The sequence below is a fragment of the Ruditapes philippinarum genome, unplaced genomic scaffold, assembly GCF_026571515.1.
Source record: "Ruditapes philippinarum isolate M1 unplaced genomic scaffold, ASM2657151v2 ctg795_1_1_1_1, whole genome shotgun sequence".
Lineage (NCBI taxonomy): Eukaryota > Metazoa > Mollusca > Bivalvia > Venerida > Veneridae > Ruditapes > Ruditapes philippinarum.
The window spans coordinates 59,194-79,377 of record NW_026857770.1 but is presented as its reverse complement, the minus strand read 5'-3'; the positions used below and the strand labels follow the sequence as shown (position 1 = coordinate 79,377).

General features: G+C 33.3%; 2 protein-coding genes across 2 annotated transcripts in view; both read left to right on the top strand.

The window, feature by feature from the left end:
• Positions 1–7,686, top strand: part of LOC132750917 (mucolipin-3-like) — a 45,303-nt gene extending 37,617 nt beyond the window's left edge. The window contains exons 13-20 of the mRNA XM_060740988.1: positions 336–426; positions 829–928; positions 3,429–3,544; positions 4,228–4,392; positions 5,295–5,423; positions 5,952–6,074; positions 6,348–6,566; positions 6,857–7,686. Coding sequence (XP_060596971.1) covers positions 336–426; positions 829–928; positions 3,429–3,544; positions 4,228–4,392; positions 5,295–5,423; positions 5,952–6,074; positions 6,348–6,566; positions 6,857–7,114 — 1,201 coding nt within the window. The 3' untranslated portion in view covers positions 7,115–7,686. The remainder of the gene's footprint in view (positions 1–335; positions 427–828; positions 929–3,428; positions 3,545–4,227; positions 4,393–5,294; positions 5,424–5,951; positions 6,075–6,347; positions 6,567–6,856) is intronic.
• A 5,737-nt stretch (positions 7,687–13,423) lies between these two features.
• LOC132750916 (uncharacterized) lies at positions 13,424–19,882 on the top strand. Its single transcript, XM_060740987.1, has 3 exons — positions 13,424–13,503; positions 15,578–16,007; positions 18,207–19,882. Exons 2-3 carry the CDS (start codon positions 15,578–15,580, stop codon positions 19,205–19,207), a joined length of 1,431 nt encoding a protein of 476 aa, XP_060596970.1. The 5' UTR covers positions 13,424–13,503; the 3' UTR covers positions 19,208–19,882.
• Positions 19,883–20,184: the final 302 nt, after the last annotated feature.

The following is a 20,184-nucleotide window of genomic DNA, read 5'->3' as shown; positions in this document are numbered from 1 at the left end:
TTTTTTTTGGAATAGTCATATTAAAGCTGAAATGATCTTTTATTTAATATTAATATATAAAAAATGAGTCTCAGTGTACGGACAAGACAAACCTGTTTCTATACTGTCGGAAAAAGGTTATTTGGTTTTGGTTCGATCAGAATACTTTACTTTTAACATTGAACGAAACGGTAAAGCAACTTTCTTAGATAATGCAGTGTTATTTATTGCATTAAAATTTATTTTATAAAATTCTTGGATGCATTGACTTACTCGGAATGTATATATTAATCTTTAATTTACCTGATTGTTAAAAATAAGAATTTCAACATAGTTCTATGTTTGTTTCTCTGCAGAATGTTGTTTTTGAACATTATGTTTTCATTGCACACGCTAAGAGTAAGCAGGTCGTATAACGATTCCAGATGTCAGCATATATACGGAAATGTGAGTAATCTTAGATAATTGCAGATAATTTGTGTGCTGAAAACACAGCAGACAATGAATCAGTGAATGGAACATAAACAAACTTCAGAAAATTCAATCGCATCATTTTGCATACGATATGTGCTCTCTTTTTTTAAAGTTCTGATTTTCATTCACGTTAAGTATATATCTTTTATTGCAATTGTTATTCGAGCAACTCTATGTTATTGGGTTATATTTACTAGTACGATCATTTAACGAGGTTAATTGACAGGTTGTGATTACATTACAAAGTTCTCCCCTTAACTTTATACCAAACATTTGCTGACAAATATAGCTGATTACACATTCTTTAAGTTTATGGGATTTTTTTCTGATTTTTATTTCTGAAATTGTTCAGAAGTATTTTGTTTTTGTTAACAGGTAACATTTGATGATGATAACCACAATGGGCAGGTCACCGTTGATCTCAGCACTAATACTTTGCCAATATCATGTTCTAAAATGAATTTTTCGCTAAAAGGTTAGAAACGGTTTTCCACTTTTATTTCCAGAACATATAAATTAAATGGGATGGCTAAATTGTTTTTTCACGTGTTTGTATTCTATAAATGCAGCTTAGAATGTGAACTCTAATGACAAAACGGAATTCTACTTTCTATGATTGCAAAAGAGATACCTTTTGAATTGTGACAATAATATATTGATCGAAACAACAAGGATCTTGTTTTCACTTGATGTAAATGATAAGTGGTTGGGCTTAATGGATTCCAAAAATGTTTGATGAACAATATATTCTCATGCTGCAATGGTCGTTTCAAATAATAAAGTCAGTCAAAATCCTTTTATCACATCGAAAGGAGTAGTATATATTCTTGCACAGGCTAGAATTGTGACATTTGAAAATAATTTTCTTCATATTAGAGAAAATCCTGACATTAGAACATGCCTTAGTTTGCTATTACCAAAATAGGTTACAGATTTACATCATTTGTATTTATGTATTTTTTAGACCTGTTTATTAAAGTCTCAAATTAACTACCAGTTAAAACACAACATCCGATTTGCAGGATTACATTCTATTACACAATATTCTTAATTCAGTCATAAATGTTGCAGATAATATACTAGGGCTGTTCGCGAACTCCGTGTAAACTGAAATAATTATTGTAACCAAGTCGTTTTATTTAGATGTCCATTCATAACACACTTATGCAATGCCATAATATGATAAACGCGTGTAACGCCGGCCGGAGCAACCATTATTTTAAAGCTTCGCCCGAATTTATAGCGCCTTTAATTTTGCGAATTTTATGCTTAAGTCGTGAAGATATTTTTCGAGAAACATTTTTGACATTAGCTTGAGTCTTGTCGTCATTTCGTCAAAGTTCACTACTGTAATGCTTCCGGTTGCAAAGTTGTCATAAAATTTGTAAATAGCAACATAGCGATACTTCATCCGACGTAGCGTCAAACGACAACGTCGAAGTAAGAGCGTCGCTGAAATTATGCGCGGGTTAAGGCCACATACCAAAAACAGGCAAGGGAAACGGTAAAGTGATTTAAAACGTAAAAATAGTATTTCATTTTTTAGTGGTGCAATGGGTTCCGAAATGGTTTTACTTCAATTTCAACAGAGCCTAAGACTAGCCGACCATCAGTTGTAAGACCGAAAAAATGTGGAAAAAGTAAATATGTCTAAATTAAAAACGCGAGATGAGGTGATTGGAGTTAGGTGATATGTTTTAGACCGCATTGTTACGCTTGATGAAACTTGGTTGTGGCACTACAACCCTGAATCAAAAGTTCAGTCATCCATATGAAAGACCCACAGAGAACACCCCAAAGAACAAGCTAAATTAACAAGAAACGGCGGCAAGCAGATGTTCCTATTCTTCATGGACAGAAAGAGCATGATTCTGCAATACCAGATTCCGGACGAGCAAACCATGAACACACAGTATTATTCAAAGGTAAATTTTAACATTATAATTAAAAACTTTAATATTTACATAAAATGATAAAATATCATTACAATAAGTAATAAATGATATTACACACAGATGTACGGACAAATTATTATTACTGCCAAAACTCAGTATGCTTGCACTTGCGTATTTTAGGTTCTGAAGAGGGTTTCGCAAGTGCATTATGAACGAAACTTCCCGATTTACCATTCGAGAGAGTAATTCTGCATCAAGATAGCGCTTCGTACCATACGGTAAGAGATGCTACGATTGAAATAGACTTACTTGGCTTTGAATTGCTACTATACGCACGTAACTTACAGTCCAGACCTAGCTCACATATACTTCAGACTCTATTTCTGAACTAAAGGCACAGCTACGAGGAATTCGTTTCAAGACTACTTAAATCATTATTGCAACGAAGAGTGGTATTCAGAAACCTTTCAGAAATGGATCCACCGGCATCATATATGCGAGCACATAGGCGGTGACTACATAGAAAAAACTTGACTTTTGACGTTGAGCGCCTCGCCATTGCTCCGGTTGTACTTACATGCATTGTGTTTTATGTAATCCATAGTATTTTCATGTTTTGTAAAATTCATGTGCAGTATTTCACAGTATTTGTAATGAAATAAATTTTCTAGTGATGCATTTTCTTATCTTGATATAGTTTATTTATTTTCTATAAACAACTTTTTACACGGACTTCGCGAACAACCGTCGTATTTCCTTGCTTTGAAATTCATAATAATTCTATTACATTATCTCAATAATTGTATAAGATGGAAACCATTTTTAACAGTGATTATTCATATTACAAAGTCATTATCACAATTACGCTTAGTTTACTTTTGTTCGAATCTATTTTAGTTAGATTGTGTTGGAAGCTAAAAGCTCATTCAAAAAACCTTTCGAATCCGCTTTTGTACTTAACTAATACTTAGCAATTAGTGTAAAGTGTCTTGTCTCTGAAAATGAACCTAATTCTTGTATATGTTTGGAATAAAAATTCAGAGTAAACATGAGTGTTTGGATAACATTTCTGTATTACAGATTCTCCACAATGTAGAGGATACACTGGGCATGATGCCAAATGTGTTAAATACTTGTCAATCATCACTTCGATTGTCGATGGCATAACACTTTCGGGAATAATCATTACATTGATTGTGAGTAAACTGTGCATACAAATTATTTGTTACGCATGATAGTTGCATTGCTGGTAGAGTCCCTTTTTTATTCATATATTGGTATTTTTATAAATCATGTCTGTCAAGCTTAAGATATGAGACGCAATTTTTCCTTAATTTGTACATTGTACTACTATTTTTACGAGTGAGAAGGATCATATATAACATACCGCTCAATTGTCTTTGACCTACAATGTTCAATACTATTGAAAATAATCATATTGAGTTGTTGTTTTGTGTCATTTTAAATATGATAACATATTCTTCAGTGAAATACACATTTGCCTGTGTAACATACCTTCCAACAAATTTGATCCTATTCAATTATCTTTTAGTCAGATATCGCGCATAAAATTTTCCTTTCAATTTTCATCTTTAAAGTTATATCTTTTCTTTTTGAGTAGAGAACATATTTCTACATGAAGGATAATTATCATGATATCTACGGTGAGTCGCGCGAAGAAGATAATCTTTCATGGAGTGAGTATTTATGTAATATAAAATGGTGGTATATTACATCCATTATTGGTGATGTCTTCACATTGATGGGTGTTGTATGGATAGCGTCAACGGTAAGACAAATTTATATAAAACAAAAAAGATTCACACGTTCGTAAATTATTATTAAATTTCAGCTTTAAAGTTATTTCTTTTTTTACCAGATAACATATCGCTACATGAAAAAAAATTACTTTACTATCTACCTTTCGGTTGACGAACGTAATCTTCCATGGAGTGAGTATTTTGGTAATGTAAATTTGTGGTATATTACATCTATTATTGGTGATGCCTTCACATTGGCGGGTGTTACATGGATAGTGTCAACGGTAAGACAAATTTATAAAAAAAAATTCACACGTCAATAAATAATTATCAAATTAATGACCAAAGTATTTCTTAATTAAATTCGTAGTGATGTTTTAGGTTTTAAGCCAGATGCGAAGAGATTTAATTTTAAACGCAAATGGCGATGGTTCCTTTGGTTTGATGTTTAAACGTTGCAACTTTGTAACAAACAAAAAATAATGAAAGACTTAATATTAGTGTAATCTAATCATGATAAGATAATGAACAGTGATAGTTTTGCCAAAGAAATTCTGTTATTTGTAAGCAATACAAGTAGTTTAATCATATTTTTTCACTGTGAAAATGAGAAAGAAAGCTGATAGTTTGGTATTTGATAGAAAAATAGACAATATTGAATGATTGTAAGTTCAATACTGAATTCATATATCGAGATGAATAGAATTGTTTTATTCGAGTCTTTTGCTAAATATTCAACGAGTTTAATAAATACAGAAATTAACTTACACGAATATAATATTTTTTTTATCACATACCCAAAAATAAAGATTTTTTCAAGTTAAAAAGAATCATTTTTCCTTGCCGCGCATATAGTGTAACGCTAAAATTTAGCTCGCCTTTTTTCGGAGCAGCAAAAGCGGAACGGGTATGTGATAAACTAATTGTTAAGATTTCTTCTTTGTTTTTGGAAATATCCTTTTTAGTTTATATATAGACAAATTTGCTAAGAGTATAATTCTATTGTCACTGTCCAGTCCAAAGCAATATCTCTTCTACAGTCTTTAATAATATGTACTTAGGGCTACTTGCAGCAGTCAATGCGGAACAGAAAATCATGCGATAAAAACACTTTTAAATACATACCGGTTTTATGTCCATTATTAGACCTACTTGACTGCTTCTTAACATTTTTGAATACCTAAAGCTCGGCGATGACAGTGATTTCAAACAGCCTTTGAAAGAATGGGACAAGAATGTTGTGTATATTGGCTCAGGATGTTTATTGACATGGTTTTCTATGTTACGATTTATAAAAATTAATCACAAGTTCACGGTAAGTAAATATAGATTATCATAAATCCTCAATTTGAACATTTGTTCCACATAAAAAAGAACAAGTATTAAGAAACAATGGATGTTCCCGTATTCATTTCACTATAGAATTGATATTTAAAGATGACAATTCAATTTTTGCATCCATCTGGTTTGAACTGCTTTAATTTGCGGAAAATATCAATAAAAATTACATGCACATGCATGTTTCTTAAAAGTAAAAATCGACAGCTATTAAGCTAATAACAAAATATTAATAATAATAATAATAATATTAATAATGATGATAATAATAAATGACAATCAATGTTGGTAATAATTGATTAGAAATTAGATTAAAGTTTAAAATACAAAAACAAATACATTCCGTAAATGAAATCTTTGGCTTTTGCTATTTTCTTTAAATTTATATATCAGCAATTATAAGACAAGTTTAAAATGTACTAATCGAAAAAGAATAAACTGTGCTGTGACAAGTTGATGAAGAACGGATTTTTTCTTTAGCGTTTCATTTTGATATTTATTTCAGTTGTTGTTCAAAACACTCAAAAGATCAGCTGTAGATGTCATCTTTTTCTTGACATGTGTAACGATCATCTTTGTGGGTTTTCTGTTTGGTATATATGTTGTACTTGGACCATACAATGTTAAGGTATTTAAACCCCTTCAATACAATTGTTTTACGTAACACCGACACTTTTCAATCTATATGGCTATTACTGGTATTCTCCTATAAATTAAATTATAAACACAAGCCATAATGCTTATTATGTCCAAACGCAAAAAGTTAACATCGAAAAATGTTTACTCTGTCAATGTAATCTCAACCAAGTTATACAGGAAAAATAAAAAAAAATAATATTAAAACTGTCAAGTGATTTAGGCTGATGTATAACCACAATAAGTAAAATTGGCATATTTTCAGTTTGACAAACTTTCTACAACTGCGGAAACATTATTTTCGTTGATAAATGGTGACGAAATGTTTGCGTCGTTTGCATATCTAAAAAAGGAAGAGGCTGGAGACCAACAAAATATATATTTGTTTTCAAGAGTTATCATCTTTGTCTATGTAATCATCTTCACATTGTTTGTATTAAACCTCTTGATAGCATTGTTTAACAGCGCTTACGAAGTCGTTAAGGTAAAGCTATTTATATTTGTATCTTATATTTGAGTTGAATGAGCCATTCTTAAAATGTAATACTTTTCCCCCTACTGATTCAATACCTCTGACAAATCACAATCTAATTATTATGATTACTTCTTTTTCATTAATTGTTACAATGTACTTTTTTAAACATTAAAGCAAACTTATTATCTTATTGTCTCTTAGAAACTCTATTTACCATAATTAGCCTTTAAAAGGTAAGCACATTGTATAACGTTTTTATTTTTAGAGTATCTTAGCTTTAACACGTTTTTCTGTTATAGAAATCGTACGAACAAGAAGAAGAAGAAGACGAAGCGAAAGACATACCAAAGACGCTGGCGTATTTCATGTGTAAAGATTTCGACGAAAATGAGACATTTGGCAGGTATTTCGGTGCCTCGCTTGATGAAAAAAACAGTTTACTTAGCCATAGATGTGTCAAGAATAGTGATTGTACATGTGGAGTTTTCAACACACTGATTCATTTCTTATGCTGCCATATTTTTACAATATGTTGTTGCCATTGTAAAGCAACATAAGAGTAAACAGACCAAATTTATTTCTTCAAGCAGCAAGTATGCTTCTGTTCGCAATATAAGACTTCAATTTCGCATCATAAGGTTAATGTTAATTTTTACAGTTTCAAGAATATGCTTCAAAGCTATTTTGTACAATATAATTAATCTTAGAAGTCTTCCATTTTAGGTTGGAATGATAATTTTTAATTTGTCTGAAATGGCAATGACGAGATATATTCATGAATTCACGCGCCTATGAAAAAACACGCACTCGATTACCAGTGTGTTAGATAAATGCACCGCGTTTGTTTTGAGTCCTGTTAGGTACTTGTGTTCTCTAATGCTAGAAAACTCTCCAGCTTGCTCATGGAATGTCGATGTTCTACCCAGGTGCCCGTTCATAAATGAAATAATGCACGGAGGGGCATCTGACGTCTACCTTAACCAGCAATCTATAAAGTCGCCATATGACACCTACTTTTTTGGTGCAATGTAAAAGCCAACCAAACAAAATAAGTTTGTATAAAAAATAAGAATGAATGATTCCTTTCACCTCAGTGAATATTTACGTAAATAAATCTTATTGTAATTATTATTTTATTATTTATATTTAATCGTTTGCTACGAAAGTTAATTAATTCGAACCACTCTATATTGTGCTCCCTGAAACAAACTTGTACTGGTTTTATGTGAGGCAATAGGTCGTGACATAGATTGCTCGAAACCATGATCCCTACGGTGAAAGACATGTACCTTTATCGCTAGGCTTCCGCCACCGAAAAGGCCGGACAAGATTTTTCTATTTTTAGCTCTGGCGGCCATTTTTGCAGCGAAATTTAACAAAGATGTGCACAAGGGATGGTACTGATCACTCCTGTAAAGTTTGGTTGAAAACCCACCAGTAGTTTGAACTGTGAAGGCTGGACAAGAATAATCTATTTTAGCTCTGACGGCCATTTTGTGCAGCGAAGCAGAACGTACCGGTAAAGTGCATAACTAGGGATGGTACTGATTACTCCTGTAAAGCTTGGTTGAAATCCAACCAGTAGTTTTACCTGTGAAGGGCGAACAAAATATTTCTATTTTTAGCTCTGGCGGCCATTTTGTGCAGCGAAGCGGAATGTGCCGGTAATGTTCACAAGTAGGGATGGTACTGATCACTCCTGTAAAATTTAGATGAAATCCCACCAGTAGTTTGACCTGTGAAGGCTGGACAAGAATAATTTATTTTAGCTCTGACGGCCATTTTGTGCAGCGAAGCAGAATGTACCGGTAAAGTGCACAACTAGGGATGGTACTGATTACTCCTGTAAAGCTTGGTTGAAATCCAACCAGTAGTTTTACCTGTGAAGGGCGAACAAGATTTTTCTATTTTCAGCTCTGGCGGCCATTTTGTGCAGCGAAGCGGAATATGCCGGTAATGTTCACAAGTAGGGATGGTACTGATCACTCCTGTAAAATTTAGATGAAATCCCACCAGTAGTTTGACCTGTGAAGGGCGGTCAAGATTTTTCTATTTTTAGCTCTGGCGGCCATTTTGTGCAGCGAAGCGGAATGTGCCGGTGATGTGCACAACTAGGGATTGTACTGATTACTCCTGTAAAGTTTCGTTGAAATCCCACCAGTAGTTTGACCTGTGAAGCGTGATGCGGACGGACAACGGACGGACGGACGATTGTTCTAGGAGAGTAATAATGTGGCTACTCTATTGTTCTCTCTATTGTTCTTTTTTAGCCACACAAAATAAAATAACCACATAAAAGCATTACGGAATGAATGACATCAAAGAGAAAGAACAGTTACCTATTGTCCCTGTAGCCACATAATTACTGTCCTGTGAGTGCGGACAGACGGACGGACGGAGAGACGGACAGACAGACGGCGAAGCTTCAACCATATGTCTCCCAAAATTTTGGGTGATATAATGGTACAGCGTTCTTTTTTATCTCAAAATAATGAATATTGGCTTTTAAAAAGAAGCTTTCATAAAGCATGACCTTTTGATTTTTATTCTATTATCATTACATTTTGGAGTGTCACACGCTTATCCATTAAAACTGCTAAGGTGGGTTAAGACCAACAGATGAAGAAGTCTTAGATTAGTGTCTAACATTACTTTTGTTTATTTATGATAAGATATGACAGTTTGTTTGTATTTTAATTATGTTTTCCCCTATTTCATGCTATCTTATCGTGTACGGTACATTCTTAACGGACACACGGATGTTTTATAATTGTCAAGTATAACAAAATAGTAACAGAATGAGCTTTCTTATTATAAAAATAAAGTTAATGTTCAAAATCTAAGAATTCTTTTAACATGTTCAATTTAACGTTTTCACGGTTAATAAGTCGCTGTTAAAACGGTTAGCATTTTTGCTTACCTTGACACCCCTAATTACTTTATACTGTAGCAAGAATATTGTCTTATGTTTAGTCGTTCAATCTGCTTAAAAATGCTGTTAACAAAGATAAATTGCCCCGGAGATTGAATTCTTATGACAAATTATTTCATCCTTTACAAAAGAAGAACATCTAACAAAACAATTGTTTTTTCAATACTTGGACAATTTTTAATATCTATAAATATTTTCCTTTTATAAGCATCTATATAATAAACACATGAATAAGAATATATCAATGTTTAAGGTTGATCCAGCGACCCTAAATAAATGATAATGTTGTTACGAGCCAGGCGTAACGAGAAAGAAAAGCCAGCAACAAACTTGTAACTATAACAAATTTATTACAGAAAAATTATTAAAGAAAAATTACATAACAATTTATGTTTACAAATACCTGAAATCCAAATAAAAATATAAATCTCAAATGTCTTGTCTGATCCTGGAATGATCCCTTTTTGAATTGCACAGTTAAATCGAAGTTAAATCCAAGAACACTTTAGAATAAAGACCCACAATAAAATCCACAAGAATAATTTTAACTATTTTTAAATAATCCAGGCTCCAATAAATCACTTAATATCCAAATTGAATAATACTCCAAATATATTGATGACTTAAAAGGTAACTGATGACTTAAAAGATAGAAGTAATGAAAAATGTCCTTTATATATATTAACTAAGAAAATTCCAGAAAAGTATTTTATGTTCTACAGTAATCATAATCTAGCAACTTCAACAATAAAGAACATTTCGGAGGTTTCTATCTAAATATAATGCATGAATCATAATCTAGAATTTTCTACAACAGGTAAGAAACTTCTTGTTGACATGCATGTAGTTAATGTTCTAAAAATAGAACAATGATAATATTGGAAATACCAACTGGTCAGATATAAATAATATACATGTAATATGTTGCATACATGTACATTACAATGTATAATAACAATTTTGTTGATATTCTCATACTAAAATGTCTTGTTTATGCTATAACCACTTAACAATAGTGTGATTATTACCTTTTTAGAATGATATTGATACATTTAGTCGATATTTATGTAGTTATTATTGAAACAATACAATTAAACTGAGAAAAATTTTCTTTAGGTTAAGTGTATGTCGTCTGGGTTATTCTTTAATGTATGCAATGGTTGTTTATACCTGCAAAGGCATAAACCAACACCTTGATAAATTAAATAAATAAATAAAAACAGTTTCTGGCATAAACCAAGATATAAAGAAAGATCTTTATAAAAGCGCACATGCATGAGATGGTTTGCCCCGGAAGTTTGTAAAAACAGAGGCCCGATATGCAATTTATGTCAAAATGAAATATAAGAAATAAATTGGAATAGTAAAGAAATTTGGCCTTTATATCGAACTGTAAAGAAATTTTATACATAGATAACGAGAAAGTTACACATTCAAGATGCATGCAAATACAAGAGGACAAAATGATACATAAAATGATATGAGCAATAAAACGAATATCGACACATGATCTACTTCCCCCTTTTGGGACTGTCGCCTCGACATTCATAAAATATTGAAGTGGAAGAGCTTGAATCAGATATTGCAAGTAGTAAACTTAGACTAAAAAGTAACTAAACTTCTAGGTAATACATAGCTGAAACTAAATACTGATTGAAATCACAATTTGTGAGTAAATATATAATACCTTTGGAATATACCTGAAACTCATGTTTAATAGAAAAACAGTATGCAAATGTGTGTCACGAAAACAAAATTTCAATTTAGCAATATTACTGCACATTGAGAAGGTGCACTCTCCACAATAAATCTTTTATTCTTAAAGCACTGCAAAGTACAATTTAAAAACATTCTTCTTTCGCTTTAAGTCAAGTTTTTAGTTGGGACGTAGTCCCAACTAGTGCACTTACAAACCCGAAATTTCCAACCATACAGGGTAACGCCCACTGCTGTGACGTTTCATCGCCACTCTATATGCTATATTGTATTCTAACATAATTAAGGTAAGCTGAATTCATAGTGATCATCCGACCATGAACGACGCATAACCGCCGCGAGTGAAATATAGTGCTCTGAATTTCTGAAAACTTCGATTTATTGCGAACAGAAGAGGTAACAAGAAATTTATTTTTTGAAAATTATGTGCAATTGAGCTTGAATTACGGTATTAGAAACGTAGCGGATATAATTTGAAAGGTCACATAATTCTATGAATGGGATAGTAAATTAATTGGGTCATAGTGCTTGACCGCTCGCAATATTTTACTTACTCATCCGTACCTTATCATCACTTTTTTTTGTATGATATTCCAGAAATTTTTGAAAAAAACCTTATTTATCGGATAAATTTTGTAGTTTATAATTGCAAAGTGGATTTTAGCCAGAGATATAGATAATCTATTCGTCTCTGAATTAGCCGATAATTAGGATAAATGAATCCGACAACTTCCGGTTTACTTTATGACATACTTCACGAGCATATCAGCCTGTTAAGCCCATAAGGTAAGTTTTAAAGCAAAATATGTTATGAATTTGATGAATAATAATATTAAGTTTATTTATTGATGTCAATTTGTTCCCGAGGACTAAAACTTTCGTAAATAATTTCGAAGTAATTTGGAGATCTCGAGTCTTTCGTCCCCAAGACATTTCGATCGTACTGTAGCCTAGACTGCAAAACCGACAGATTTTACAAATTGATATTACACAGATGTCTGCCTTTACAGGAAAACCGGCATATACGCCTACAATTTGTTGGTCTTGTCACGGCCGTTACGTCTCTACCAAATGGGGCACATTCTTGAATATTTCAGAATAATTTTATTTTGACCTTTATAAATTATTATATATTTAAAGTCTAGCCATTTCATTTTGGGTCATCTTTTTACAATTTGAATAATTATTCTGGAAAAACGAAGTGCGCAAATGATCTAAAGGTTTGTACAAAGATTAGTGGTCTAAACATTCATCAAATGGTACATTTATCTGGAAAAAATATTTCAGTCCCATCATGACAAAATACCTCAATGGAACCCCTTTAAATTGAATTACACTTTTTTTTAAATGTATGGGTAAATTCCATTTTCAGTGGTTGAAATTTGATTTTCCTCTTTTCTGATTAATCACGCTATAGTTTCCCATTTATAAAGCCACAGGTTGTTTTGAAAATTGAAAAAAAAATTCACTGCCACCTTGATAATTGTTAACCTGAAAAATCATCAGGCACTTAAAGGGATTTGAACCCCAGACCTCTTGATTACAAGGCAGACACACAACCATGTCGCGAAAACGTCAACACAACAGCAAGACTGTTTGAAATGATCTATACCTGTTCTCAATACATGGTTGAAGTAATTTATCAGTGTTAATTAGACAATTAACAATTTTTGATACTACTGATATTCACATTTTTTTCACAAATCTACATGTAAAAAATAAATATCATAATAAAATGATAGAACATTTTATATTTTAGTGGTAATACTGTGGGGTAATATAAAGAAATATTATTAATATTTTATTATCATAAATTTTTCAAATTTTATGTCATTACATGATGTACACAATCATATTATAGTGTAAACATATATACATTGTATAGACACATATATACATTGTATATACACACACTAAGAGAGTAGTATTAGATGATTTTGAAAATGAAATCTCTAAATTGATATTTTCAGGGAAATAAAAGATCATTTACTTCAATATTCACATGTAGTTAGAAAAAAGTACAGTATATAAGATTTTATGCCCACATAAAATAATTTATGTCATTTACCCTGCTCTCCTTGCTGTACATAATTTTACCCGTTAAGCGTCGAGGTTTTAGCCTAGTGCAAGATTGTGATAATTCTAAGCCAATCAATATCAAGATCCAAGTCACATGATGCAGATTAACCAATCATTGCATTAGATCAATCACAAAGGAATAATTTTGGCGTGGAAGGTTCCTCGCCATTCTTTACTAAGAAAATGTATCGATTTTTGAAGTTATATACTTGATAAAAGGTGAAATAAATACGTATTAATTTGGACTATTAGTTAATTAATTGATTGGAAGCTAAATTCAGGGGGGCGACCCCGTTTTCATATTCAATTTTGGGGTAGAAAGATGCAATTCATTTTGCGGGCTGAAGACAAAGGAAATTACGTTGTAAAGGAACATGGCTACATCCGCAGTTAAAGTGCAATTGTTTGGTCATTCGTTTGTTCGAAGGCTTCGGGAATTTATCAAAAACGATAGCAATCAACGATATGATTTAAATATCCAAAGAAATCCTTTAGTACAATTTTCGAAGATTTCTTGAGCTACGGTTCCCGTTTTGAGACAGCATCTGGAATTGGTTTCAGATTTCAGCCCAGACATAGTTGTGCTGGTCATTGGAACTAATGACATTTTCAAATCGGATGTTTCTCCAAAAAGTGTTGCTTGTAATATTACAGATTTAGTGGATACCCTTCTATTTATGATTGGCGTTCAGAAAGTTATAGTTCTTCAAGTATTACACAGATGTAACCCGTCGATTCGCTCCAATTATCCTGTTAACGTGGACTGGTATAATGCTCGTGTTGATGAACTTAATTCTCACTTGCTTGAGATGCTGAACCACACCACACATAAGCGATCTTACTTATGGCGGATGAAGGGATTCTGGTCGACAGCCTGTAAACAACGAAACTTTGCTACAGATGGATGCCACCTGTCCAACTCTGGTCAGCTCCGGCTTATTAGTAATATTAGAGCTGCTGTGGTCGCCGCCCTCAAGCGTTCCATTTGCCAGGCATAAGATATGTATCTGTTTATAATTTCTTGTATTTATAAATAGTTGTACAAAAGGTGCCAGGAATAATATTACATAAAGCATTTTGCAATTATTAGTGTTTTAAATCCCAATATATTTCTACAAGATAATTATATGAATTTATAATTGATATCCATGTAACTATATATTTACGTGTTTATGGATATTTCGATTAATCATGACTTAATACATTATAAGTCAGGCATATTTATTTTGGGACGCATATACTTACGAATTAGTTCATAATTATTTCTTATTTGTTTATATCAAAATTATAAATTTTGCACAAAATCTGGTCAAGACAATATTCAGTTTGTTATACATTATTCGATGATACACCATTGACACTGTTATGTTGCTCACATTTTTAACAGTTTACTTTATTGCATTAATTTTGCATATTTTAACTCGAGCTATTAAGTACAGTAGGTGTGATTTAGGGTACAATTTGTGCCCATTCTAAAGATGATTCAAATTTTAGTTCATGTTTTGGTTATTTAGTTTTCAGTTTGATTACATGTCGTGTTTAGTTTACTTACAGTCTATGTATGGTGATTTAGTTTAATGATCACAAATATTCTCATTTACATGGCCTAGCACATACATGTAATCTGTCCGAGAATTAGTTGACATTTCGACACATTGTTTAGTTAACACACATACGTATTATACATGGTTTCGTTTATAGTCCATGTTGGCGTGATTTAGCTTACAGTCCACGCACATTTTCAACACATGGTTTAGTTTTATAGTCCATGTGAGTGTGATTTAGTTTATCAGTTCACACACATACGTATTATACATGGTTTAGTTTACAGTCCATGTGAGTGTGATTTAGTTTATCAGTTCACACACATACGTATTATACATGGTTTAGTTTACAGTCCATGTGAGTGTGATTTAGTTTATCAGTTCACACACATACGTATTATATCATGGTTTAGTTTACAGTCCATGTGAGTGTGATTTAGTTTATCAGTTCACACACATACGTATTATACATGGTTTAGTTTACAGTCCATGTGAGTGTGATTTAGTTTATCAGTTCACACATGTACGTATTATACATGATTTAGTTTATAGTCCATGTCTGCGTGATTTAGTTTACAGTTCATGCACATTTTTCAACACATGGTTTAGTTTACAGTCCATGTGATTGTTTTAGTTTACAGTACACATATATTTACTGTACTGTAGTTAAGTTCACACACATTATTATACATGGTTTAGTTTACATGGTAAAATGTTTCTTTTCTAACAAATAAGTCCGTATTTTTCAGATGAAACCGCCAAGGCGTGGTAAAGCTAAGTCCAAATGTACTTGCTGTTCAGGTAAACAACCCACAAAAAACAAAAAAGTGGCAGAGAAACGTCCAAGGAACAGTTCTAGAAAGCAGGCAAATACCGAGAGTTTACCATTCAACTTAACAACCAGTCTGGTCGAAACTCCCAATAATGATGCGCCTACAACAAATAATTCTCAGACATTTGCTACAAACCTTTCAGTACCGAGTACATCAAGTTCAACAAATCAGTTCATACCACATTTGGTCAACACACAACAGCTGCCTATCCATATGCAAGACACGGACATGTCTGATGATCCATCATCAGATTCCGATCAAGATGAAACAGAAACAGATGCTGGCATTCATGTTTTACCAAGTTTTCAAGAGGCAGTTGCCCAACATTCTCAAAATATTACGTCAGGTAATGGCATTCAGTTTGCTGAGCCCATAAGTACGCCTATAATTAACCAAGTAAGGAAGTCCTTATGTAAGGACATTTGGAAAAACAAATATGTAGACATGGCTACCCTCCACCCTTCCTCTCAAAATTTCCAACCTGTTCAGTACACCCTCCAAATGGATTCGAATTCCCAATTTACGATAAACACAACAAGTCGTACTAGAAAAATTTCCAATATTGAGTCCTGGACGACAGCCTTCATAAGATTCATGGCTGTCTACCTTGTCTAATATCCCTTGGAATCTCAACAATTACTCAAATATATGGAAATTGTAAGGGATCTAGCCCGAAGACGCCCAGGTTTGGCCTTTTTGTATTATGACACTCAGTTTCGGTTGTTACGTGAATCCATTACCATCCCCTGGGACCGTATACATACGGAATTTTGGTTAATGGCGTGTACATCGTTACAACAACCCCAGCAGTCCTTTCGGTCTAATCACCAACCCACACGTAACAACAACTTTAACAGTTCCAGACGGTTTCTCGAAAAAACCTGCTGGAATTTCAACAAACGCTCCCAATGCCACAATCAAAAATGCACTCAACCACACATATGTGGATTTTGCAGGGGTGCCTACGCAGCTTACAACTGTAAATTTACAAGCAAGGAACAAGCCGCAAAAATCTTATCCCAACCAAGTAACTCCTCAAGACCAGCAAAATAGATTACAATTAATCACACCTATCAAAGTCAGTGCCCTCGCCCCTTTCCTACAAAATTATCCGTTAGCACAATATTTAATTAATGGATTTTCAAAAGGTTTTAAACTAGGTTACATTGGTCAATTAAAGGCTTCAACATCACCAAACTTGAAGTCTTGTGAAGAAAATCCAGAAATTGTTCACAAAAAGCTCAAGGTTGAACTGGATACCGGCCGGGTTAAAGGTCCTTTTGATGTTCCACCTCTACCAAATCTACGCATAAGTCCCATAGGCCTTGTTCCGAAGAAGTCCCCAGGTCAATTTAGGTTAATCCATCATCTTAGCTACCCCCGGGGTGATTCAGTAAATGATTTTATCGACCCAAATTTGTCCACAGTTAGCTATTGTACTTTTGACAATGCAGTAACCAAATTACTAGAATTAGGGCCAGGAACATTGTTTAGCAAGACAGATATAGATTCTGCTTTTCGTTTAATTCCCATTCACCCGGATGATCATCATCTACTAGGTTTTAAATTCCAGGGACATTACTATTATGATACTTGTCTTCCAATGGGGGCATCATCATCATGTGCTATTTTTGAACGTTTTAGCTCAAGTCTTGAATATATCTCTAACAATTTATTAAAAATTAGACACATGATACATATTTTGGATGATTTTTTGATACTGGGTCCTCCCCACTCCCCGGACTGTCAGAACGATTTAAACAAATTCCTTGCTTTTTGTTCTGACATAGGAGTTCCTATTAAAGAAGAAAAGACTGAGAACGCCAGAACGGTTATCACCTTTATGGGCCTAGAACTTGATTCTAATAACATGCAAGCTCGTTTACCACAAGACAAGTTGATAAAGCTACAGAGTCAACTTGCATCAATGGCTAAACGCCGCAAAGTCACTTTGAAAGATTTACAATCATTACTAGGTCTTTTAAATTTTTGTTGCCAAGTGGTAGTCCCGGGTAGATGTTTTTTGCGTCGCCTCACAGACTTAACGAAAAAGGTTTCACAATCACACCATAGGATAACGTTAAACAAAGAAAGCCGTAAAGATATTAGGGCATGGCAATTATTTGTCAACCATTTCAACGGTAAAAACCTACTTTTACATAAACGTTGGGTAACGTCCGATACTTTACATTTACACACTGACGCCTCTGGGTCTATTGGATATGGGGCTATATTACAATTGCACTGGTTTTACGGCACCTGGCCAGATGGCTGGTTATCTTACAACATTACCTTTAAAGAACTCCTTCCTATAGTTTTAGCATTAGAAATTTGGGGCTCGCATATAAAAGACCAATGCATAGTCCTGCATACAGACAATAATGCAGTAGTACACATTATAAATAAGCAGACCTGTAAAGTACCTGTCATTATGGCTCTGGTACGTCGTTTAGTTATAGCTAGTATGAAATATAATATCCTGTTAAGAGCGGAACATATTCCAGGCAAATATAATATATTGCCCGACCTTCTTTCTCGTTTACAGATCCAGAAATTTCAAGCTACTGCTCCGTACATGGACAAAACTCCAACATTAGTTCCACAGGACCTTCTCATGCTTCAATAAACAGAGATGTATATCATCTCCTAGATTCTGCATTAGCACCATCTACTAAATGTAGTTATCGAAATGCTTTAACACATTACAGAACTTTCCATGACACGTACTATCCCAATTGCCCACTTCTACCCGTTTCTACAGAACGTCTTGCGCAATTCATAGCTATTTGTCACAAACGGAACCTTAAAGCCTCTACTATCACCTCTTATAATTCTGCTATTGCATATATCCATAAACTTCACAATATGGTCTCCCCTTCCGAGTCTTTTGTTGTAAAGAAAATGTTACATAGTATCAGAAGGCATAAGCAGTTAGACAAACGCCAACCGTTTACAATCTCGAATATAAGAAACATTTTAAAATCACTTTCGGTCATTGTTTCGGATGGTTTCACTCGCATCATTATGCAAGCCATGTTTTTAGTAGCCTTTTTTGGGCTTTTTCGTGTAGGTGAACTAGCTCATTCATTAACTGGTTCTCAAAACGTTATTAGACGAGAGGATTTAGTTTTCAAATATAAACGATCAAATATTTCCTCTATGTCCATCACAATTCGGAACTATAAACACTCCCAAGGCAACATCTCAGTAGTTCCCTTAGCACGCCAAAGTAACAAAAAGTTATGCCCAGTACATGCTCTATTAAAGTATTTACGAATTGCTCCTAATGGTAATGGTCAATTGTTTAGAGATCGTAATGGTCAGCCTATCTCTACTGCTTTCTTTCGATCAATATTACGCTCTTGTGTTATTGCAAATAACATGGACCCAAACTTATATACTGCACACTCATTTCGTATTGGAGGGGCTACTCATGCTTATGAATCAAATATGCCAGCATCGCAAATACAGAAATTAGGTCGATGGAAGTCTACAGCATATCTCAAATACATTCGTTCTACAACTCGCCCAATTCCAAATAATTAAAATATTGACATATCTGTCAGAGCAAGATAACATATTGAATCGTATTTCAGAAATTTCCTTTACATTTTATGATCTGTCGGTTCAAGGCAGCAGATCTTTAGGTAATAAAGATTAGACATATTATTAAAGCTAACTGAATGCCATTACAAATTTCAAATTACTGACAGTTGAAGGCTGCAGTTTTATTCTTTGCTGACGGTGCAAGGCCGCAGTACATTGTATGTTTACTTTGTTCCATAATTTCATTTATGAACGTATTCATTTTCAACTTAGACTTATGTTTTGTTAAATTGGCTTTATGTAAGTTCAATTAATCTGACAGTACAAGGCTGCAGGTTAAATAATTATCATTCACTGATAAATACAAGTTAGACTTACACTGATACAGCAACAATGTATGAATAGATGTAAATAATATGTGTATATATTTGTTACTTAAGGTCTCTAGCTATAGGTCACTTAAATGTTGTCATGTTCAAATGTAATTAAATGTTTTGATATTTTTGTAACAGTTTCATTTATTATCTTGTCATGAATTTATACATGAATTTTATACATTTTTCTGCATGTTTACAATGTACATGTATACCATTTGCTTACACAGAATTTAGTTGCTACTTTACAATAGCATATCAGGTACTATGTTCCTGACAGTTCAAGGCTGCAGGCTACAAATGGAAAGAATTATATAGATATTGTAATGGAATACCTCCCTTACAAATTTTGGACATTTCAAATGACATGACAATTTACGTTATACTTTCAACAGAAATCAACATGTGCATATATAATTCTATAAATCATGAACTGTTCTTACTTAAAATGTATTAACAATGATCAAATAGTGCTACCTTTTTAACAAATGGACTTTATTCCACGAAACACAACGTAAAACTCGAATATCAGCATTGTTGACAGTTCTCTTTTAAGAAGAGTATCACATTAGGATAGATAACTCTCGCCACAAAATGGTCAGA

Bases quoted from the DNA above. Each gene is read 5' to 3' on its own strand.
- LOC132750916 (XM_060740987.1), top strand. From the start codon at position 15,578: ATGAAACCGCCAAGGCGTGGTAAAGCTAAGTCCAAATGTACTTGCTGT. The intron at 16,008-18,206 runs GTAATGGCATTC...TCTCGTTTACAG, and splicing joins TTCTCAAAATATTACGTCAG to ATCCAGAAATTTCAAGCTAC.